General features: G+C 35.8%; 1 protein-coding gene across 1 annotated transcript in view; it reads right to left on the bottom strand.

Moving 5' to 3' along the window:
- LOC106137158 (plastin-2) overlaps nt 1-25,536 on the bottom strand; it is a 44,994-nt gene that overhangs the window by 2,494 nt on the left and 16,964 nt on the right. The window contains exons 2-14 of the mRNA XM_060951521.1: nt 15,289-15,375; nt 14,819-14,965; nt 12,092-12,173; nt 11,024-11,177; nt 10,057-10,220; nt 9,591-9,700; nt 9,094-9,288; nt 8,255-8,465; nt 5,957-6,087; nt 5,018-5,165; nt 3,910-4,061; nt 3,347-3,448; nt 2,383-2,546 (exon numbers count right to left, since the gene is read on the bottom strand). Of these exons, the coding sequence (XP_060807504.1) occupies nt 2,383-2,546; nt 3,347-3,448; nt 3,910-4,061; nt 5,018-5,165; nt 5,957-6,087; nt 8,255-8,465; nt 9,094-9,288; nt 9,591-9,700; nt 10,057-10,220; nt 11,024-11,177; nt 12,092-12,173; nt 14,819-14,965; nt 15,289-15,375 (1,847 nt within the window). The remainder of the gene's footprint in view (nt 1-2,382; nt 2,547-3,346; nt 3,449-3,909; nt 4,062-5,017; nt 5,166-5,956; nt 6,088-8,254; nt 8,466-9,093; nt 9,289-9,590; nt 9,701-10,056; nt 10,221-11,023; nt 11,178-12,091; nt 12,174-14,818; nt 14,966-15,288; nt 15,376-25,536) is intronic.

Here is a 25,536-nt window from a genome sequence, read left to right as displayed (position 1 = left end):
TAATATGAATTTCGTATCTTTTTAATGGGATCAATGAGTGATATAGTATTAGTCAAATATAATTGTAGAGTTGTGAAGACTTTCCAAAGAATCTTAACTTAGATTAATTGATCAGTTAAAATGTAAGAATTACGTTATTAAGATTTTGTCCTAAAAGTAGGACAGTCAACCAAAAAAAGAAAGATAAATTTTGTAGTAGGCGACTGACTTGCGCTTGCATATACAATCATTACAACCTTGTGAATTTTATAGGGGTTTATCATATTGAATCATCAGTATGATCGCAGACATATTACACTGTACTCATGAGTCAAAATATCAATTTTAATTACGTACTAGAAACTAAATCCAGTGTAATATCACCCCAAAAACAACACAATATACACACTCTTAAGAATGTCAACTTTAGATATTTGGAAGCCAAAAATAATCTTAAGAACGAACACACTACAACTTAAATGATTCATATATTTAAATACGAATATGACTCGTCGATACATAAAATGATTATATCTTAATAATTATATGTATAATTTTCATGATTATAATATTGGTACTTATTATAAATCTTACATAATCGATTATAGTTAACGATTCTATTATAAAAGAAATATCGCCATTTTGTTTTTACAAAAAGTTTTAGACCGTTATTTAAAAGCTATGACAGAATCGTTTTCAATAACCGATTGATCCAAAATGATTGTCGTTCGTTGTAAAAAAATGTATAAAAACATTGACACATGATAATACTAACTCTTCATAAGTACTAATTTAGCCAGTTAGTCGTTAGGCCGCGCGGGCTGTCTAAACGTTAAATAAGTTACATTAATGTTACACTTACGTACACATATTACAATAAGTCCCCACCTAGCTAGCGACGACACAACACAAACAACAGCTGTCACATTTACACGGACACTATGCACTGGACTTATAAACCTATAGTCGTATAGAAAAGAAAAAGAAATAATTATATTACAGAAAGGAGAATTTATATTTTTATTTAAGTGTCCTGTTTCGTCTCTCAGCAAGAACATTTATTTCGATGAAATGTTTCATTATAATTTTTTTGCAGAATTTACATTAATATCGCCGTAAATATTAAAATATTTCAATTTAATTTTGATCATGACCTTTTTTTGGCATTGCCTTCAAAAGTTATTTTTTATATAAAAAAAAATATTTAACTAAAAATGTAAATTCTAAGCACAAAGTAGCAAAGTGTCGTGCAATGTGAATCTTATACAAAATCCATCACCAAGTGCTACCAAAATACCAATGGAATGTACTGGCTCCACAGACACGAACTATCAGGCAGATTTTATAATTAAATCATTATTATTAGATTCGAGGCCTTAGAAATGTGTATTGACTTATCAAAAATGTCTACATATTTTCCATTAATCAATAACATAATTTTTATGAAAATTTAAGTTTAAAAACGACAACAATTACATATCTTTGAAATTGATTATAAAACAAATTGTTAAACTTAAAATGACTGATAGTTCGCTTTCAAAATCTTGTAACTTTTCAAAATACTCTCAATTCTTAAATAACTTGTACCAGTAGGTGGGTTGTTTTAAAAATATCAATTCGAGAATCGAACCTGCACTCAATCGGATGTTAACCTTTTATTATTGCTTTTCTACAAACATTATAAATACAAACGTTGTGACCCGTGTTTTAGTAGAGCATAATATAATGAATTCATGTAATTATTAAAATTTTAAAACATTTTTGATCAAAATTAGGACCCCGACCATCCCGCAAGGAGCAAAGAGGAGGTAAAATATATATGTAAAGATAAAATTTAAAAAAAGGCAGAAAAAAGAACCTACTATTAATTGAACAAATTCTTAAAATTAGAACAACCATTTATACCAATCCACATTCACTAAACGTGAATGCTGATGAACGGAATGAATGATGTAGGGACCGAGGTAAGTCGAAAATATGTGTGGTCCAAAAGAGGCGGGATTTAATGTAAGTACCTCTTTTAACTGACCTCACATAATCCACTGAGATCTACAAGTTTTATTTTTTCGCTAGTTTTAAGGAACAAAATTTTCCTTTGGTTCCCGAAATAAGAATAGGACCACTGCATACATTTCCCATTGGATGTCGTAAAAGGCGGCTAAGGAAAAGACTAAAAAAACTTTAGACGGTGAGCATTCAAACTGTCACTATTTAAATCTCAATTCCATAAAGCCGAACAGCTGAACGTGACCGTTCCACTCTTCAAGACCACAAGCGGCGTCCACTCCTCAAAGGACACACACACACACGTGACAATAACAACTTATTCACTATAACTCTACTCAAAAACACGGGCGGACTCTCAATCATCATTTTAATCATTCCTCCAACCCCCCCACTTACTGGCCGCCAGCCGCGTCGGGGATGTAGCCGAGCGCCATGACGCACGCGAACACCGTCATCACCATCTTGGGCTTGCGCTCCGTGATGTCCTCGGGCAGCGCGTACACCCGCGCGCCGCACCTTCGCGCCATCGATATGGCGTATTTAGCGTTGGCCAGGTTCTCCTGAAAATTATTACAAATTATCAGATTTATTTTATTATATTATTCAGTCTTTTCAAGACTTGTTGGCTCTGTCTACCCCGCATGGGATATACATATGGTCAGGTCTATATCCCTTGCGGGGTAGACAGAGCCAACAGCCTTCAAAAGACTGAATGGCCACGTTCAGCTATTCGGCTTAACGATAGAATTGAAATTCAACTAGTGACAGGTTGCTAGCTAGCCCATCGCCTAAAAAAGAATCCCAAATTTGTAAGCCTATCCCTTAGTCGCCTTTTACGACATCCATGGGAAAGATATGGAGTGGTCCTATTCTTTTTTGGATTGGTGCCGGGAGCCACACGGCACATGTATGTATGTATGTAAATATTTTTATGAAATCTGACGTGCCGTGCCGTGCGGTTCCCGTCAACAATAACAAAAAAGAATGAGACCAAACCATCTCTTTTCCGTGTATGTCGTAAACGGCGACTTAGGGATAGGCTTGTGAACTTGAGATTCTTCTTTGAGGCGGTGGGCTAGCAACCTGTCACTATTTGAATCTCAATTTTAGCGTTATGCCAAAGAGCTGAAAGTGGTCCATTGTATTTTTGAGACTATCGGCTCTGTCTACCCCGCAAGGGATACAGACGTGATTATATGTATGTGAAATCATAAAATGAATATTTGAATTAAATTCACTTACTGAAAAGTGCTTGTGACGTGGTGTCACTAGATAATATATATTTTTTACTGGCTGTGCGTAAATACATACATCTCATAAAACTTTTTGAAAAAAGTAATGCATAGAAACTGATATTTACCTCCTCGTTGCCTCCAGGCAGCACCAGATCGTAGTTGATGGAGCCAGGTTTGATGGCGTCGATCAGGTCGATCACCACTTTGCCGTCCGCCAAAACTTCATCCTGGAAATGAAACATGTTACTTTTAGTGAGGTCATATAACAACATTTCAAATGTGACAAACAAACTCAAAACAGACAAGTTTTATAAAAAAAAAATTGACACTAGATCTTACAATGCCGTGTGATTCTCGGCACCAATAAAAAAAAGAAAAAGACCACTCCATCTTGTTCCGATGGATGTCCTTAAAAGCAACTAAGGGGTAGACTTATAAACTTGGGATTCTTCTTTTAGGTGATGGGCTAACAACCTTGATTATTTAGTGATTATATGTATGTCTGTTTCCACCTTCCAAGGCAACAAAAGCGAAAGCGTTTTCGACATAAGTCAGAAAAATCGTACATTTTGTAATCGGGGAACATCGTCGATTTGCTAACAGACTAAAAAACTTTCAATCAACAAAATTGATAAAGAACAATTTTGTAATTTTTTTTTGTTGGGAACCTATTGAGACGTGTGCCTACCTGGAAACTCCTGATGCTGGAGGTCTTCCCGGCGCTGGCCAGCTTGTTGTTGACCCACTGCACGATCTCCCTCTCGATGATGGGGTTCCCCGTGTTGGCGAGCCGCGTCAGCACCGACAGCGTGTACGCCCGCATCAGCTGCCAGATCAGAGCTGAAAACATTTATATATATATTTTCACGGGTGGTATAAGAATTACATACTACATACAAATAATCAAGACTATATCACGGTGCCGAGAACCACACGGCACTATATTAAATTATATTATAATTGTCGGCTTCTGTGGCGCAGCGGTATACGCTTGTCTGTGACACCGGAGGTCCCGGGTTCGAATCTCGGCCAGGTCATGATGAGAAAATAACTTTTTCTGATTGACCTAGGTTTTGGATGTTTATCTATATAAGTATTTATTATAAAATATAGTATCGTTGAGTTAGTATCTCGTAACACAAGTCTCGAACTTACTACGAGGGGCTAACTCAATATGTGTAATTTGTCCCGTATATATTATTATTATATTATATTAACATTTGCATGGGTGGTATAATAAATTACATACATACATGTATGTATGTATGATCAAGACTATATCACTTGCCAAACAATTTTTAAAAGACTGATACGCCACGTTCAGCTGTTTGGTTTAATGATAGAATTGAGATTCAAATAGTGACAGGTTCCTAGCACATCACCTAAAAGAAGAATCTCAAGTTTATAAGCCTATCCCTTTATCGCCTTTTACGACATCGATGGGAAAGAGCATTTTTTTTTAATTTGTACCGAGAACCACACGGCACTATATAAAATTATATGTCATCTACACCAATATTATAAAGCTGAAGAGTTTGTTTGTTTGAACGCGCTAATCTCAGGAACTTCTGGTTCTACTTAAAAATTCTTTTCGCGTTGAATAGAAAATTTTTCGAGGATTTAACTTTAGGCTGTATAACATCACGTTGCAACAATAAGAAGCAAAGAAATAAATGAAAATGTGAAAAAAAAAACACGGAGAAAATTAATCATCCTTGAGTGCTTCAATGATGCCCAAAATAACTATTCCACGCGGACCAAGTCGCGGGCACAGCTAGTCTTTAACAAGTACATACCCAGTGTGAGAGTGGCGTTGCCCTCGTTGATGTCCGCCCCGGCGATGCCCACCAGCGAGAACCCCAGTTTCTTGCCCAGCTCCACGGCGTAGTTGCAGTTCTCCAGCCGCTCCATGAACTTGCGCAGTTTGGAGAATTGACGGTGGACCTTGAAATTGGAATAGTCTTCGTTAGTATCACTGGAGTGTGGATGAAGCGAAAAAAAAATATGTATACAGCAATTGCTGTGGCAAGTGGACAAATGGAGGGACTGCCAACCCCTCAGGAGAGAAGGTATTATTTTTAATAGAATGAGATTTATTTTCAAAATAGGATACATAAGGGATATGACTATATGTAAGTAGTATTTATTCAAAGTCTGTTGGCTCTGTCTACCCCGCAAGGGACATAGACGTGATCATGTGTATGTATGTATTTATTCAAAATAACACTTTTTTTTTATTTCTATAGTCTTATTGAAGAAAATGCTGGAGTGCAGTTGGTTACCGCTTCTTCTGTACTGACGCTTTGAAAGCGGAACATTCTCAAAAAGACTGAAAGGCCATATTCCGCTGAATGGTCTTATGATGGAATTAAGATTAAAATAGTGTCAGGTTGCTAACCCATCATTTTGCTACTTCATTAACCTATCCCTTAGTTGCCTTTTACGACATCCATTTAAGAGATGGGATGGTTATATTCTTAAGTGCCGGTAACTACACGGCACTATCACTACATAGTATAAAACAAAGTCGCTATTTTAGTCTGTTTGTCTGTATGCTTAAATCTTTAAAATTACGCAACGGATTTTGATGCTGTTTTTTGTAACAGGTAGAGTGATTCAAGAGGAAGGTTTTTATGTATAATTTTTTCCGAATTTTGCACCCGTGCGAAGCCGGGGCGGGTCGCTAGTAATGAATAAAACACTATGATACTGAATAAAATATCACCGTAGAATACCTTCTTCCAGTCGACGATGCCCGGCCTGATGATGTCGTAGAGCTGGAAGATGACCAGCCCGTCCGTCAGGTCCGAGTACAGCCAGTTCACGTGCGGCGCCACGCCCATCGAGTTCATCCAGTTGCGGTACGCTGCAACAAATATATTTTATTTTTAACCGCTGTCAAAGAAAAAAAAAATATGGTTGCTGTAAAAATAACAAAAAGCAATAGGGATATTCATGTTTTTTTTTTTTTTGTCATAAATCAATATTTTACTTCATTGTAATGTAGAAAAAAATATAATTAAGCTTCAAAAAAGTCTAGATATTTTTCAAAATGAAATTTAAAACTTTGAATTTATTTGAGCAGTTCAAACGCCGTCATTTTGCGCGCGCTTTGCGTGACGTCACGCGGCACTCTCAGTGTTTATTTACTGTGAACTTTTCAGTTACTTCGTACTTATTTACAGTATTGATAACTTTAAAAACATGGAAGAAGCCAAAAAGGCATCTTATAAGTACTGTATAGTACCAAAGTGCACAAATACTACTCGAAAAACACCAGACAAATTGTTTTTTCGTATTCCAGACGATGCGAATATACGAAAACTGTGGTGTAAGGTGATGAGAAGGGATAATGTATCTCCTAAATCGCGTTTATATTGTTGTGAAGATCATTTTAACGTAAGTATACTTTATTTAGGTACAGCATAGTGTGAATTAGTAAAAAGTACGTTTTGCATTAGCTATTAAACATTAGAAAATTCGGTTTAAAATTAACCTAACCTAGTTTAAAAAAGTTACTGAACTTTTACACTGAACAGGTACTGACCTGTATAACTTTAATAAAAACTTTATTTATTATATTATATTATAACTTATATTTACAGTCGACGTAAATCAGGATATCAATTTATAGAAATTAAATCATTAATATATATATCTCAGATACACACAAAGTCAAAGTTATTATACTTGAGTGAACTTCAATAATATAACATGTACTGTACTTATATTATTATCCTGTAGACGTAAAAATATAAGCTTCAGAGCAATGACAACTGGATATGTATAGGTTATGTTTTGGTGTATTATAAGTGAACTGCTGTATGCATTTATTAATAAAAATCCATGTTATGTGCTAAAATATTTTATGTAACAAAATAATTACCTTGCAGCTTTCACTCCTCTGATCTCTGCGCTCGTAAAATCGGGATTTGATGCAAAATATGATGTCATCATAAATGCATCTATTTTCGGTAGATTGTCCGATTGTGCTTTGACAAAACCAGCTTCAGTCATCGTTCTACATTTACTACTAATCTAAACTAAACTCCACTACAATCAGCACAAGAAAACAGCTTTAAATATTTATTTTTCTCACTACACAATAGGAGCTTCGATACCGATAAATTCAATGTTGTGCCGCATGACGTCACATTTTGTTCGACCAATGGTGGCGCGTTTTGCTATCTTGAATTTCGCGCCGTTATTTTGCACTTTTTGGATAATAATTTAGGGGTTTAAATAATAAGTAAATGAAAAAAAAACCTTTCGATTATAATATGACGGTAATAAGTATTCGAGAAAAAAATACTTTAGGCCATTTAAAATTTTATGCATATCCCCTATTGTCTCGCGTTTCGCTTAAACGATATCGATGTGGTTTTTCAGGAAAGTGTTTATCACACTTAGAAGAAGGTTAGAGTAATTTAACCGACTTCAAAAAAAAGGATAACGATTGGAGGCGATTCTCTTTTTACAAAAGTTATTACCTACTAATTGTGTTAACGTTTTTGTTGAAGTAATATTTTTTTATATGACTGAAATTCATCTTTTACTTCAGTCTCGGTTTATTAGTTTCTTTCGACTAGTATTTTAACCTGTAGTTTGTTCATCAGTCAATCATAGACTTATTACTTAAGAGCCATTTCACATTTTCAACGGCACAATGCTGCCCTCATTTGAAATAAGTAGTATTATCTAAAACAAAGACTAATTTTGGTTTTGATTGAAAGAAATCCCAATTGGGATAAGTTTGCCATTGTACATATTCTTCTTAATCCAATGACTGTTCTGTAATTTGTTATAATTCTTTTTTATGTGCAATAAAAACTTTACAAACAAATGGAAATTATAAACGTTCTACATTAAATTACTTAATTATATTAAATGTTTTTTTTCTACGTCAATAAGCAATTATTTATGTATATTCAATAGGCTGAATAAGGAAATGATTTTAACAACAATCAGAGTTCAAAAAGATCAGCGATCATTTGAATGTGCTATCACTAAAAGTGTAAAGGAATGCGACTGACTTTTCTCCTCGCGGGTCTCGTCGAGCTGGTGGTACTCCTCGGCGGCGCGCTGCGTGGTGAGCGCGGGGTGCTGGTTGAACAGGTTGGCCACGAAGGCCAGGTTGAGCTTGTACACGCCGCCCACCACGTCGGCGGGCGCCACGAACGCGCGGCAGCGCAGCTTGGCCGCCTGCTGCAGCATCAGCTCGGCGCGCCGCAGGAGGTCGTGCTCCTGGAACGTTCATTGTATATAGTAAGAGACCACTACCGAATTTGGGAACCCGGATGGGTATAAGAGAAAGGCTATGCATACATATAATCACGACTTTATCCCTTGCGGGGGAGGCAGAGCCAACAGTTTTGAAAAGACTGAAAGTCCACGTTCAGCTGTTTGGAGTGATGATAGAATTGATATTTGAATAGTGACAGGTTGTTAGCCCATCGCCTAAAAGGAGAATACCAAGCTTTTAATCCTATCCCTGAGTCGCCTTTTTCGACATCCATGTGAAAGAGATGGAGTCCTATTCTTTTTTATCTTATTACACATGAGATTCTTATGAGCTAGAAACCCTTTATCTGAATTCCATTAATGAACCATCCAATTAAACGTGACCTCTTTCAGCATTCGTGACTGTCAACTGTGTCTACCTTAAATGTGTATTATGATATGTATGTATAAACTTTAAGGTTATCCATAAAGTTAATCAATACTGTTCAATAGATGGCGCTACTACATATTTTTCAAAATAAATCGTATCAGAATACAGGGTGACTCCAGCATCATCAGACACAATCTGTTTGAGCAATTCAGAGTATATTTCAAAATAAATTCACATCGGAATATATGGCTACATTCTTACCCTGAGAGCGTCCAGGGTGACCCCAGCGTCGTCAGGGGCGATCTGTTTGAGCAGGTACGAGTATATCTCCGAGTCGGCCACGTCCTGCTGGAAGTTGGTGCAGCGCCGCGTGACGCCCGCGCTCTGCAGCTGGTGGTTCACCCAGCGCAGGAGGATCGCTTCTGGTGATAAGGCCAGGAGGTCTTCGATACGTTCCTGTTGATCAATAAAAATATATATAACGTCTATTTTACAAAGGTTACATATTTACAGGGACATTTTCCTGTAAATAGTACATCTTCTTCTACACATGCGCTTTGGAAGCAGTAGTAGTTATAATTAGATTTAAGTTATGTGACGTCAATAAGTGATACCTTGTATCCAATTTTGAAAATAAATCTATTCTGTTCTATTCTATGTAAATTGTATTCTGTGAAAATTTTAAGCGTCTAGCTGTTACCGTTATTAATATTGATAAAAAAAAACACGTTTTTTGTATGTATACCCATAATACATACCTGGTCATCCAGCAACTCTGTGAGCCCTGGACAATGCTCCAATGTGATCTGGTTGAACAGGCCGATGCGGATGATCTGCCAGAGCAGGCCTAGCACCAAGTGTGGTTTACCTGCAAATATCGCACGGGATAATGAGTTTTCTAGTACCTTGATATTTCTGAGTAAAACTTCGGGATCAAATAAGAAATTATGATCAATTCTTAGTTATAATTTCTTATGTCAAGTACTCAGTAACAAAATTTTGCTTGCTTGCGTGCTTTTAATAAGTAATAAACTTTGTTATTGACTATTTATTTTACTAAAAAAACAATTAAAAGATTAGGTGTTGAAATTTATTCATTTGACATTTAGATAAGATTGTTATCAGTAGAGGGTCATGTTTGCCTGCAGGCGACTTTATACTCAACGATTCGAACAATTTTAATGAAATCCAGAAGTGGCTCAATTTAAAAATTTATCAATTTACCTTTGGCGAGGTCGTGCGCATCAATATTGACTATGTTACAGCCAATGGCCTGCGACGACACTAGCGCCAACGTCAAGTTCTCGTGTTTGGTGTACAGAGTGAGGTTCTTCTTGTTGATGGCGCGCTCGTCTATCGTGTCCGGGCACGAGTGGTTTATCACTTTGCTGGAATGTCGAGAGGGATATTTTGGTTCAGTAAAACAATTTTTATTGCGAAACATGAGTAAAGACACATAATTATGTGTAGTATTATCATGTTTTAAGGCAAAAGTGAATTGTTACTATTTTAATTTGCGCGCACCACCTTAGGCCCCATCTTGCTTTCCACCAAGCAGATTGAGATCAAGCCCACTCAAATCTATTATAAAAAATATCTAAGTGAGATCGTTTGAAAAAATCTATTATTTCTGTCTTAACCCTTTGCGTTTCAAATACCCAGAAACCCTTTAGCTGTTATTAGGAGCTATATCTCTTTACCGTCAGCCTCCTATCTTAGCATGCTCCCAATCACCCTCACCCATGCTATTTTTGAACTAAATTATTGATGTAATGTGAACCGTAAGTATCGATCCTGAACGATTGATTGCCCTCTCTCATGTTTTCGTGTCCAGAAGCACCTTTAACCAATAAGGATCTCGGTAAAGCAACACTAGCCCAAGGTCCACCTTCCTACATTTTCCTTGACTGAGCCCAACCATGAGTATTCTCAATTTTGAGTCCATTGCCTCCCAAACTATTCTAGACGACGCCGATCCAGGATTTTTTCAGTTTACCCCTTCTTACTCCCTACCATTCTTTGACCAGGAGGCGGTACGACCACACATATTATCCGCATGTCATCAAGCAAGATCTTCACAAAACGTTCTCGTAATACCAGCGAAGGGGCATCTCATTTGTTAGCCGACTTCAAAAAAAGAAGGAGTTTAATTCGACCGTATTTCCATATGATGGTATAACCAAAAACTTACCAAAGAATAAGACCGTCTTTCAGCTTCTCATACAACTGTTTGCCCTCGGCGTCTATCGGCAGCAGATGCTTCAGGTCTGGATCGTGTTCCAGGTTACTGTTGATCCATCCGGAGAACGCCATCTGTTCCTCCAGACGTACAGAGTGAGTTGTGCCTGGAAATAATAGTAATAATTATGTTATTTCAAGCTATAGGCTCTGCTAATAATGGGTGGTATAAACATTGTGCCATTGTTATAGTCCATTTATATTTATATATGTATATAAAACTCTTTGGTTAATGAGTGACTGACTGCATGACAACGCACCCAAATCACTAAGGATTTGAAATTTGGCATGTAGTTTAATTTCGTGGTCAGAACATTTTCCTAAATTAACGGGATATTTATTTTAACTCGGGTGGAGCCGCATGGTTTAATAACTTTAAATTTTAAACTAAAGAAAGACGTTACATAAAAATGAACCAGTTAACAATTCACGCGCAGTATTCACAGCTGTCAAAATAATTAAAACTATTTGTAATCACCAAATAAAATGGTGTCATTCCCAAATACAGTGGTATACGTTAATCTATAATTTACTTTCTAAAAATAAGGTATGATAATTTATCTGTGTGATAAATCTTCGGTATATATAAAATGTAAATTGGACTGGCACATCAACGCACATGCCATACCAAGTAACTGCTTTATTGAAATTTACAAATTATAAGGAAGAATAACTACAAAAAATCTTTTGGAAGCAATGCAAAGAAAGGCTTTTTCCTTGAAAACTAGGAAAAAACACAATATAAAAAAACAGAAAGTAAAATTATCTGAACAATGAAGAATCTTGGTTATCAGATTACGAAATGGCACGCATATACAAATTATGTATATTGTGCGATGTCCATATTCCTTTTTATTTCTGTCAAACATGTTTTCGTATATCACGTCTACATCCCTCTGCGGTGTAGACAGAGCCAACTGTCTCGAAAAAATATAAAAAAAAAGTATAAAAATCCTTTTTTTTTTTGACTTTTCACTTACAATTCATATTATTTGTAAAATAATTAATAAATAACAATTACCATCACTGGAAGCTTCACTCATGCCACCCAAGTGTTCCAAATTTTCCTTTTTACTGACTGCCTGCTTGAAAGTGCTGGCCACCTGTAAAAAAAAGTATGTTATTGAATAAAAAATATATAACTCAAAACACTAGTAACAAAAATACCAAAAGATTTAAAACAAAATAAAATACTTTTGGCTCTTGTTATTATTTTTTAAAAGAAAAGGGAAGATTTTTTTTAATTTCTTAATGATGTATTTCTCACGTAAAAACATAGCACTTGTACAATAAACAGAAATCAAGATTTATGAATGTTAAATATGTTTAGAGAGAACACAACTTTGCAGATAATGAATTCAAAACAAACATAAATATTCTTATGATATTTCATAAAACGGTCAACAACCTGTATATTTATTTTCTGCTGTATCTTTTTCTTCATATTTTAACTTTTAAAAGATCCTGTGTGTAGAAGAAATATTAATTGATTTATTCATTTTGATTTACATCTTATTAGGATGGAACTGTTCCATCGCACCTGTGCAGATCACTGCCGCCATTTTGGCTCAACTTATGTTCTGAGTATTGTTGTCTAGTTAATTTTGAAATTTTACCAGACCAGTCAGACCACGGTCTCCTTTCTAGAGGTGAGTAAAATTATGACAGTAAATTAATAAAATCTTTATTTATCTAAACACCATTTTTCAATTTGTCCTTAAGTCTCTGAAGTAGGTTTAGGAAGTAAATAAGGCCCAATATTTATTTTAAGAAAGGCAAGTAAAAAGATGTAGTCTCTGCCTACCCCTTCAGGCGTGTGGCGTGATTTTTTGTATGTAAATTTATTTAAGCATACAACTTGCTCTTCAATGCGTCACTTTAAATTACCAATAAAATACCAATAAATCAAATCAATTCACTCATACTTAGAGGACTTGTGATTCAATCAATTTGTTCTCATATAGGCAATATGTTATGGCCTACTGACGCATGTGATTGTCCTAATCTAAACATTTAATGATAACGATAAAAGTCGTTAAGCTGTTTACCAGTGGCGGGTTCAAATTAATTGACATTTAAATAATTTAATAAATTGCCCTAGTTAAATTTTGAATGAATCAATCATTTATTTCGATAAAAAAAGATTTAAAGTCCTTTCGATAGTTTTTAGATAGGCTTTTAGTATTAAAGTACAATTTTTTTACTAAACAACTCTTTTTTTTTTCAAATAAAGATGAAATTATATAAAAATGTTGAAACAATGAGAGAGGGAAGACAATTTCCAGTTAATTTGCAAGTGACAGGTCGTTTTGGCGAAAAGGATCATAATATTATACCGACCGAGAATAAAAAATTGTATCTTTTAGCAAAAAAGAATTACATTATAATAGCCTTAAAAACAACAGGTTCAAATATTATTTAATTACTTCTGCATGAATTACAGAAAGATATCACGCGGCTGAAGTCATGTAGGTACAAACCTAGCATATTATGTCACTAAGTTATAAAAGTTCCCTAGACTATTATTTTCATTTTTCTAAGAATTTACAGTGACATAAACTTACTTGACTCATGACCAGGAAAGTTAAGTTTATTTTAAAGCTGGATGATTGCCTAGGATTATCCATTTTTTTATCAGATAGGTACGATTCGATGTAAATTTAATCAGAATCATTAGTTTTCTGTTATGAGTTTCCATATATTGAAACAAAGTTCTATCTGTCTGTTCTATTAATACGAAAAGATATACCAGTTTATTAAATTCAAATAAGTTTTTTTTATGCAAAAAACACTTAAATGAATTCAGAGGCAGATAGTGAATTCATAAGAAACACCGCTAATTTATCATAAATTAAGAATCATATTGCAATATGGATTTTAACTAAACGGTTGCTTAAGATACGTCGAAATTCGAGAGAATTCTTTATTGCCTATACGTTGCTGTTATCGGCATTAAAATCTGCACATTCACCCGCCTTCGGAACAGCCATTTACAAATTTCATCACATTTATGATATCACTAAACCCACGCGGATTGAAGAAACAATATTGACACTAATTCCACAGCGATCCTAAATCAACACATTGTAAAAAGCATTGGGGCCCAAGAAATAAAACCTGATTAATGACGATATTATCTGAAAACTTATTGGCAGGAAAAGTTTGAAAACTCTTTTAAAAGTTTTATGTAAAGTTTACTCTTATTTATGGTAGTCATATTGGTCATAGGCGGGAAGATGCAATAGGGCTTTAGGAAGGAGAAAGTGGTTATTACTTACATACGGCCCACGAGCTCAGCAGAAGTTAAGATGCTATCCAATGAAACTAATTTCGAAAAGGGCCGAGGTTATGTTACCTATTTGCGAAAAGCATGTGGTCGGATAGTGAGAAAAATTCAGTTGCGGGGATGAGGTGTCACATGTGACTGACTTGCGCTGCCCTAGATACATATATTCAACCTAGAAGTACCCACAGTGATTGAGAAGAAGTGTCGTGTAGTTCCCGGCACGAATATAAAAAGAATAGGACCACTCCATCTCTTTCCCGTGGAAGTCGAAAAAGGCGACTATATTATAAATATAAACTTTAGTATAGGCGATGAGCTAGCAACCTGTCACTATTTAAATCTCAATTCTATCATTAAGTTTAACGTGGCCTGTGAGCCTTTTAAGACAGCTGTCTCTGTCTACCCCGCAAGAGACATAGTCGTGATTATATGAATGAATGTATAGTGAAGAGGTTACCGTACCTGTTGCGCCTTCAAGTTGGCGCACAGCTCCTCAAACTCGTTGAGTGATATTCCGTTCTTGCGCCCGTCTCCGTTCACGCTGCCGTTGACGCCGCGCCCGTGCTTCGAGGAACCGTTGTCGTAGTACTCCTCGATCATACATCGCACCTGAAATTTGATTTTTTTTTTTCAATTCATAACAACAGCCAGCCTCGTTAACAAATTAAATCTTTCTTTTGTTGGAACTAAACTAAAAGCCCTATTAAAGATTCAATATCAGTTCTTTAAGCAGTGTAGATACATTACTAGACCTAGTCTTTGATTCTACAAAATATGTTATTCTTTGTACACCGCCAGTTGCAGTAGGTAGATAATAATACGAATATATGACAAAATAAAATCACCTCGATTGTCCGGTTTCGAAATTACGCCTTTCGGTAGTCGCTCATTAAATTAAAAAAGTCAAAGCTATTAAAGGATAGCAATCTCACCTTCCATTGCGGTATTTTGTATCCGACACTGTCGAGGGCGTCTTTAAGCTCTTTGAGGTCGATGTATCCGTTTCCTGATGTGTCCAACTGGAACAAAAGAAAAAACGAATGTTATTTAACAAAATAAACAAAAGTGAAATTGAGGATGTTACAAGCTACAAGTAGGTCACCTGAGATGATACGCGAGCTCTGTCATTTGGCTAGCTTAGGTTTTGTCTGTGTAGTAAATAATTTAAATTAAACTGGGGATACCGAAGACAAAATAACGAGAGAAATATTGATAAACGGATTCCGCAAACACAAATCCGCAACAAAGAAAACGCAAATATGAGAAAGTTAGACCAAAGAGAAATGAAAAATTTAAGAAAAGTGAATATCTTTTTTTACTTTTTAGTAACAAAGAATCAAGTTACTATGTTTCTTTCTACTTTTGTTGTAATAAAATTTATACCACTTATCATGTCATATCACATATCAGTTTCATATGCAACAAAGATATTCCTATACCACTAATACACACCCAATTCCCTGTCTGTTCAGTAAAAAATAAAACATTCAAAATGAATGTGCAAGCGAATTCGAGTGCACGATATTAATTAATACACGCGCTTCCAAAACTTTTCATCTCTGCGCCATCGACCATGGAAGCGATATACAAATAATTATAATCTGCCGTGGTCAAAGTAGTCGTAGACCTTGATACACCATATATAGGCCGACGGCATACGTTTATATGGTAATACGTATCGTTTATGTGCCATCCTGTAACCATGGCCTGTCATTACAAAGATTCTAGGGTACCGACTGTCAATAATGTGGATTGACAGCTAACTCATGTTATTTTAATTTGTACGATAGATATCCGATACTTGGTATTTATAACCAGGTAATTTAGTAACTCGTCCAGCCCTACTGAGAGTATGTTTAACTTGTACATGAATGTTCTACACGTAAAGGGAGATGTTAGATGTTCTATTGAAATAAATATGAATATACGTGGCCTTTTGAGTCTTGAGACAATTGGATCTGTCTACCGCGTGAGGACGAAAGACGAAACATAATGTGAGTGGAAAAATAATCTCTAGATTTCTTATAACACAAAAGCGACATCATCAATTATATTATTATAGAATTAGCGATATTAAATCATCGTTGAATGTGGCATCTTTACATAAACATCCGATTGTCTGATTGAATCGGCAAATGGTTGTTCAACAGGCCATTGTTACCGCAAAATCGTGTAATTGTTACTATCGGATTTCGACATAATAATAGTAATTGGTGGGTGATATCAATATTGTTTATCGGTTCTGCGTAAACATAAAAAAATCAATAAGGGTTTTCTTTGGTCAATCAATTAGGTGGTATCAACATTATGTTTATACAGATTTGGGTAAACAACGAGATTTCAATAAGGGTATACTGTGCCTAGCACTAGCTTGATACTGCGATTGTTATAGCTGTGGACTTTTCAAGAACAAAATCGTACCAATATTTAAAGTACGTAGGTTTTGCCTACATGATAGTTGGTAGTAAACAAAACAAATATATGAAGCGTTGGTGTGTTGACAGAGATTTTTCAAAAGTGATGTCCTGATGAGGCCTTGAATAGGATAGAATAAATTAGTTGAAAATGAGTGAGAGATATATCGCGGTGAACTATCTGTGGGTTTTAATAAACGTTTATCTTTTTCATGTATTTTTTAAGTTAGTCTAGTCAGTTATCGCTCAACATACGCATATATTAATCACTTCTGGTACAACTAAATCATTGGTCGTAGTAATTTGGAACTTTATAGTTGGGGAGTAAAGAATTATTCATGATCCAACATAAGTTTGCATCCCAAACAAAGGCAGGCTGGGAGTGCCTTCGCGTAAACTCCTACCTCACCCAAATATCGTGGTCATAAAGTATATTCCGTGCTTCTCTCCAGGAGAGAGGTGAGAAAACAACCAGGATTAACAGTACACTAAGATAAAATTATACGAAATAATGAAACGGGATTTCGCGCATAAGAAATCTGAGATTCATAACGAATATTATGTTCGTTAAACCATAACAAAACCTGTAAACGTTATACGAACGTTTTAAACTAGCGTAAGATATGATATAATAGGAATAGTTCATTGGTTTAAGTTCATTATCGATGAGTGTAGTAGACGGCTGCATGCATGCATAATGTTTGGATAACATTACCCAAATTGTAATCACAATGACACGCTCTGTTTACGGTAGTCAAGGTTAGTCAAATGTTTACAAACATTAAAAAAGTTTAAGTAATAGTATTTAGGATTCACTTATGTGGCATAGAGGCAGTTTAAATTTTTTATAAATGTATAACATTTATACAATTTTACGGCATGACGGTTAAACACCACGATAAAAGAATAAAACCAATCGTTCCATAACATTACTTTTCCTGTAAGAACATCCACATTTGTCCTTTCTACGTGCCTTCATGCAAAGTATTCGTTTTTAGCAATATATTACATAAAAATTCACATTTCTTTCCCAAAAGAGTAAGCAGAGACTACATCTTTTTACTTGCCACGATTTCTTAACTATGGCTGGCAACAGAACTACGTAATATTTTTTCTCTTTTCACGTAATATAAATAGAAAATACTTAATCATCATTTTCAATGTCACATTCCACATTGTAATTCATTACAGACGTTACATATCAAGCGTATACGCCCGGTTGAATGTTAATGGCTATTTTCCTTATGCCATGACCTTTTATGCCTTGTGGAGGCCCTTTGCAGCGGTTATGATGCGTAAAATTTGTATAATTAGAAATGAAGTAAACTAAGGAATTAGTAGACAAACGCGACTAAGGGAATTGTTTATGAAATGAAGTTTATGAATGTGGATGAAGCGAAAGTATGCAGCGATCGTGGTAAGTAGAAGGATGTAGCCTCTGTCTACCCCTTCGAGAAAGAGATGTGTTTATATGAATGTATGTAGGAGAGAGGCTGTCGTACTTTTTGTCTTCTTCCTGGCGTTAATCCAGGTGATATCCTCACATCTCTGGAGATAACTCGAGGTGAGCTTTTTGCTCTTGAACCTAGCGTACTCTTATGCTAAAAATCAAGACTTACGAGTCACTGATGGGTCCCTAAACGAGTATTGATATCCAACTCTGTATCTCCGACACATGAACTTTGACGGCCTCTGTGGCGCAGCGGTAGTGCGCTTGTCTGTGACACCGGGGGTCCCGGGTTCAAATCCCGGCCAGGGCATGATGAGAAACGAACTTTCTCCGATTGGCCTGGGTCTTGGATCAGGGTGTCCACAGCTAATGTTCAAAATAATTCCCTGACTTTTCCCTGACTTTCCCTGACCATTTTTTTAAATTTCCCTGACCAAATTTAGGCCGTGTTCAAACCAAACTGACTGTAACTCCTTTTATTTCCATACATATTCAGTTTTTCGTTTACATATAACCGACAATACGTTATAACATGTTCTTTAGTACACTGGGACTCATAGTAAGCCTGCTCACATTCGGCGGCTTACAGTTAGTTTGGTTTGAACACGGCCTAATCATTCAAGTAGGTATGTTTTATTTGTAAAGTAGTTTATAAGTTGAGTAAAACTGCATACAGGTAATATTTTAATTTCTTTTATTTTATATAGCAAATATATTGAGATCGGTATTTATCACTTAGGAACTCTTTCTTATTAACAATTTTATAACATAAGACATTGCATAAACTGCATAAGACTTGAAACAAAATCAACAGTTTCAGTAGTAAAATTATAATACTTAAACCAAAATCAACAGTTTCAGTAGTAAAATTATAAGACTTGAACCAAAATCAACAGTTTCTGTAGTAAAATTATAAGACTTAAACCAAAATCAACAGTTTCAGTAGTAAAATTATAAGACTTAAACCAAAATCAACAGTTTCTGTAGTAAAATTATAAGACTTAAACCAAAATCAACAGTTTCAGTACCTAGTAAAATTAAACTTCGAACTTAAATGAACAAAAAAATTCTAACCTCCACATATAATTATAAAACAAAATTAAATATCTGCTGATATAGGTAGGTACTAAATTATTATCAAGTTATAATTATTGCCAAGTTATGCCTAAATTAAATATTTTATGCTTATTATAATCTTTGAAAAATGAGATCGATAAGTAGGAAGGTATCATTATTAATCACATATTCCTTTTCTTCATTTGTAAAGCCCTTTTTAACGTCTGTAATTCCACGAGTTCTTTTTCCTTCTGTAATTCCAATTTTTTCTTTTTCTCTTCTACTTCTCTTAGCTGTTCATCAATTTTCCTTTTTTCCTTGATTTTCTTTTGTTCATCTGACATTTTTTCTTTTTTTTTATCCAAGTTTTCCTGATATCTTCTTCGTGAGTTTCGAACTGAAGTGATCAAAGATTTTGTAACAGCGAAATTTTGAGCACCACCGATATTTTTCAAGGCGTCATATATAATTCTTTGCGATATAAGTGAATCTTCCAGTAAATTTTCCACCAAGAGAGATTTGTTAATAGAAAACCCGCCCTCCACACTCGCGTTTCCGTGGGAGAGGATGAAACAGATTTTCATAACGCTCCATATGTCTACGTATTGTTTATCACCTCCAATAAGTGAATGGTAGAACTCATCAACACCGATTTTATCATAATCAAAATCTTCAAATTTTTGGCTTCGGAAATTAGTTTTTGATATTGCCTTTTGGCACTGTCAGCGACAAACCCTTTTATCTTGTCGGATTCGTGCAAAGTTTCCAACACGACATCCACACGCTTATTGGCCACTTCAGATTGATGCTTTATAAACATTACAATCACTGGGAAAAAAATCCCTCATTTTACAATCACTGGGAAAAAATCTCAATTTTCCCTGACTATCCCTGACTTTCTCTCCTTTCCCCTCAATTTCACTGACTTTCCCTGACCACCTTAAGCTTCCCTGACTTTTCCCTGACTTTCCCTGACTTTCCAGAATGTGGACACCCTGTTGGATGTTTATCTGCCTATATAAGTATTTATGTAGAAGGATGCAGGGATCGTGGCAAGTGGAAAGAGGTAGTCTCTGCCTACCCCTCCGGGAAAGAGGCGTGAGTTTATGTATGTATAAGTATTTATTATAAAATATAGTATCGTTGAGTTAGTATCTCGTAACACAAGTCTCGAACTTACTTCGAGGCTAACTCAATCAGTGTAATTTGTCCCGTATATATTTATATTTATTTATAACTCCGTAACGCTAGGTCCTAACTGGATAAAGAAGTATCCTTTAGCGAGGTAGGTTAAAATCAAATCGCTAAGGGAAACGGGATACTTGCACATATGTGGCCGCCTCACTTAAGTAGCTGGTTAAAAACAAATATGCGGTTAACGATCTCCTTATCGGACAAAGAAAGAGATTACGCAACGTGAAAGTGCTTATCAGAAAGGTAGTTTTTTTTTAAAGCATCGGTCAATGTCTTGGATTATAGGAGTTTCGCCTTTAAAGAGTCTATGGGCATACTTGTGGTGAACAATAGTCTGTTTCAAATACAAGCTTCCATTTTCTTAATGCTTCACACACTTATGAAGCCCGCGTGAAATGATAAATTTCGCTAATTTCCGTTCCCGTGAGAATTTCGGGAAATCTTTTCAAAGTATAGGTAATTCTAGACCACACATAAGAAATCTTCAAAGAATTTTTGAAATTTCTACAATCAGCGGTTTGGGCTGTGTCATATGTCTGTCAATTATTATGCTTTTTTTTATGAATTAAAAAAAATGAATTCTCTGTTCGACCGTTTTTGTTTTTACATATTAAAAAGAAGATATCTTCGAGTCGAATTTCAGTTTCCTACTACCAATCGGCTGTTGACCTCAAATAAAGTCAGTTAACATCATTTTTTTTACATCATAATGTAACTAGGTAGGTAGTATGTTCTTTCATATAAAAAAAAACGTTTACAAATATAATTTAAGTCTGACTGCTAATTGAAATCAAGTCTTCGTCACTTATGTACAAAGCGTAGGTGTCACAAGTATGTAAGTACATTGTACATACTACATGTCGTGTACCACCGATAAATATACAAATATGTTATCAGCGAGCTATGAGTCATTATTACGATTGATGAATCATTCACCAGCTTGTTTCGTTTATTTTCTTGTACTTCGCATTTACCTGGCCTTATTCCGAAGAAGAGGTCATCATTAGAATGAGTGAGAAACGGGAAAAACAACTGACAGAATAGAATAGATTTATTTTCAAAATTGGATACAATGTATCACTTATTGACGTCACATCATTTAAATCTACTACCGCTTCCTAAGCACATGTGTAGAAGAAGCAGCGGCACAAACAACTACACTGCAGCATTTTCACCGGACGTTAATGGAAAAATATAGATCTGATGAGATTGTCTACATTAAAAAACGTGAATGAATGTAAAACTAATGATTTCAATACACAAATGACACAATTATATTTGACTAGCTAAAGCGCGTGGTATCGCTTCAGTTAAACATTGCCTTCGAGATTTGTCACTATTGTCTCCGTCTACCGCGTAAGTCATAAAGACGTGACATGGTGTCTAACAATTTACATGCGAATAGACTCACAATCGGTGTGAAGGGTCAAGTGCAATGACTCCAAGGCGGCCGTTAACTTTACCTGCAGAGTGCAAACCACGTGGTGAGGATTAGAGATGAAAATTACCAGGAATATTTCCTAACGTAAGGTAACTTTCCCGAAAACTTCCAAAGTTGCCGGCAGTTTTGGAAGTTTTGAAATAATATTTTTTTACTTACGACAGCAATATTCCAATGCAAGGGACATGCCTTTACACGATTAATTATGTTATTTTATACATATCATTATATTTAACAAGCAGTAATAAACTACAAAATAGGAAAGCGAGCTCTCGCTCTGTGACAAATGAAGGAACCGGGATCACGCTTACACGACAGTGAGTGTACTACAGTAAAATTACAACGTTATTTATCAATAAAATATAAAATCTATAGTTTATTTTAAAGGTCAAGGTTGGCGGCTTTTATCAAAGATATGTACGCCGCTGTGTAGTAGTACTATGGCCGCCTCTGTATGAGCCGAATGCCGCCGTCGCCCTTATGAAACAGTCAGTCACAAGAAGAAGACTTCTGTTTCAACTGTCTCACTTTCGTCAACATCAAAACAAGTCCATGGCCAGCTGTTTATTCCACCAACGCCTAATCTTGTACTAGAAAATACGCTGTAGTCGTGCTGTTCTACCCAAGATTCACAATCTTATCAACAACAACAGTCAACTCATTGCATTACCGCAAAGAAAAAGAAAGAATAGACCTTAGTTTTGCACGAGAAATTTAGATTCAAGTTTCTGGCAAAATGCAATCAATGCCCTTAATCCCGAATGTATACAGTTCCAACCAGGTATATGATTAGCAATAGCTTTTTGAATGCGGAGTACGAACGTATAAGAACGGAAACAACTGATATTATAAATCGAGCTGAAGCCCTTGCTTTAGTTATGAACGGTTGGACTGATATAAACGGCAGAGGTACAATTAATTTTATTATTACTACACCTAAACCTTCTTTTATAAATGCGTCTTTCCTAGCACTAATCGGGCACTAATAGACATCTTACTATCTGTTCACTCAGTTAAAATGTGTGATAGACGAAATAGGACCATAAAAATTTGTCGCGGTAACTACCGATAATACAAATAACATGAAAGCACTGTGGAGAATGGTGGAAGATGAATATGTACATACATTTGCAGTTGGTTGTGGATCGCGAGCCTTTAATTTGCTCTTAAAAGATATAGTAAAACCACAAAACTTTAAAGTTCTTAATGACACAGTTATTAAAATCATAAGTTATATAAAAAAAACGTCACGTTGAATCAGCCTATTTTGAGAATATGCAAAAAGCTAAATATGGTAACGATAAAGGGAAACTTTAAAGTTGCCAAGCCAGACTCGATGAGGTGGCAATGTTCTAATGATGGAATAATTTCTGTGCAATCGGAAAGCGCTGGAAGCCACTGTTATAGCAAGGATGTGTTGCGTCACCGTGGCTGTTCAACCTATGTATGGATAGTTGTTTGACAGATTTGAAAGAGTCTGAAAGTGGATTAAAGATGAATGAGTTACTAGTCAAATGTCTGCTCTATGCCGACGATCAGGTTATACTGGCGTCATCAGCGGAGGAGTTACAGGAGATGGTAAACTGTATGCATGAAGCTTTAAAAGAGAAAGGAATGAAAGTGAACGTAAGTAAAACTAAAACACTAGTTTTTGAAATGGAGAAAGAAATGACAGCATGTAATATTTTGATTGGAGGAGAAAAAGTTGAGCAAGTGAAAGAGTTTGTATATCTAGGATCAAAGTTTACATCAGATGGCAAGTGTGATAGTGATATTGAAAGGAGAGTGAACGCGGGGAACATGGTGAATGGAGCTTTGCATGCCTTTATGAGCAGTCAGAAACTATCCAAAAAGGCTCGACTGGCTGTGCACAGGGGCGTGTTGGTCCCGACATTAATGTATGGGAGTGAAAGTTGGATATGGCAAAATAAGCACGAAAGCAGAATAAATGCAGTGTAAATGAGAGTGTTAAGGAGTATGATGGGCGTGAAACTGAGTGACCGGATAAGGAACAGCGTGATAAGGAAATGTTGTGATGTGAAAGAAGATGTACTTAGTTACAGGAATAGAAAAGGACGTCCTGGTAAAGGGTCAGGTCAAAAGTACCCGAAACCGCCGAGCTTGCATGAAGAGAGTTATGAATATGGATGAAGCGAAGGAAGTATGCAGAGATCGTGGCAAGTGGAAAGACGTAGTCTCTGCCTACCCCCCGGGAAAGAGGCGTAATTTTATGTATGTATGTATGCATTTTAAAATGAAAAACAAAAATTTTGTTTTTTTAATGTTGAAATCTATCCGAAATTTACCGATATTTCGTCAAACAGATACTTCTACTTACGAATGCGCTTGGTTTGTGACTAAATAGTGACATTGTTTAAGTTTATTGCAGCCCTTTTTGCTGTTATTGTAAATAAATCATCGATTTGAAAACTTCCAAAATTACCGTAACTTTGGAAGTTTTCGCGAATACTTCCCGAAATATTCCTGAAAACTTCCAAAGTTTCCGAAACTTTCGGTAATTTTCACCTCTAGTGAGGATGTGTGAAATTTTACACTCCAACAAACAATGGAACCTCATCGAGGGGTATCATGTATACTAGACCTTGTTTGGCCGAGATCTTTATACGGCATTTTCAAGGATGGTCAATTGGTCAAACATTCAACCGGTCAAAAAGTTAAACATTGTTTGGCATGTAGGATCTGCAAAGTCAAATCAAAATTAATTTCCGTCCCAAGATGTAAAATGATTTGTGGGATGATATTGTTGTGCAAACTACAAATATTTATGCCTGCATGCATACATACATATGTATATATACGTCTATATCCCTTGCGGGGTAGAGAGAGAAAACAGTCTTGAAAATACCGATAGGGCCACGTTTAGCCGTGTTTATGATAAAATTGAGATTCAAATAGTGACAGGTTGCTAGCCCAACGCCTAAAAAACGAATCTAACATTTATAAGCCTGTACCTTAGTCGCCTTTTTCGACATCCATTGAAAAAATAACTCCGATTGACTGGATCTGATTCATAGCACAAATATGAACAGTCTTTGTGGCCAGTACCTTAATGCGTCCTGCGTGAGGCTTGGCTAGGTCGTCGACCCCCCAAACCGATGCTTATGCGATTAGAGACCGGTGACCATTTGATCGACTGCCGATACTAGCATTATGACTACCTCACTTTATCAAAATTGATGTGGTGATCGTATAATGTTACTATATTGACTATCTTTCCTGTCCTAAAAAGATGTTCATTATACTGAATGAATCTGCTGAAAAATAAGGTTGAAAAACATTGTGTAAGGTACATTACAGTAGAGTAGGTATAGTTTCATTGTAAAAAATGCCATCAGTATTTTGACACTCGACAGATGTTTTGCTATAAGTACATTCAGCCTTTCATGAGTCATAATAACCCTGGAGGGTGATAGGAAACCCCACAACGGGTCTCGCCAATAAAGCATAGTTTATGCGCTATGATGTCATACACAGTCATAATGCCCCTGACAGCTGGTATGCGAGTGGAAATTCAATTATGATATATTAAAATGTGTTGTAGAATTTAAAATAGGACTGGTATTACATATTATTTTGTATGTAATGTAAAATGTAAATTAGAGCA

This window comes from Amyelois transitella, chromosome 25, assembly GCF_032362555.1.
Source record: "Amyelois transitella isolate CPQ chromosome 25, ilAmyTran1.1, whole genome shotgun sequence".
Taxonomy (NCBI): domain Eukaryota; kingdom Metazoa; phylum Arthropoda; class Insecta; order Lepidoptera; family Pyralidae; genus Amyelois; species Amyelois transitella.
Note: the sequence above shows the minus strand (reverse complement) of the source record. Positions and strands in the feature narration are given on the sequence as shown.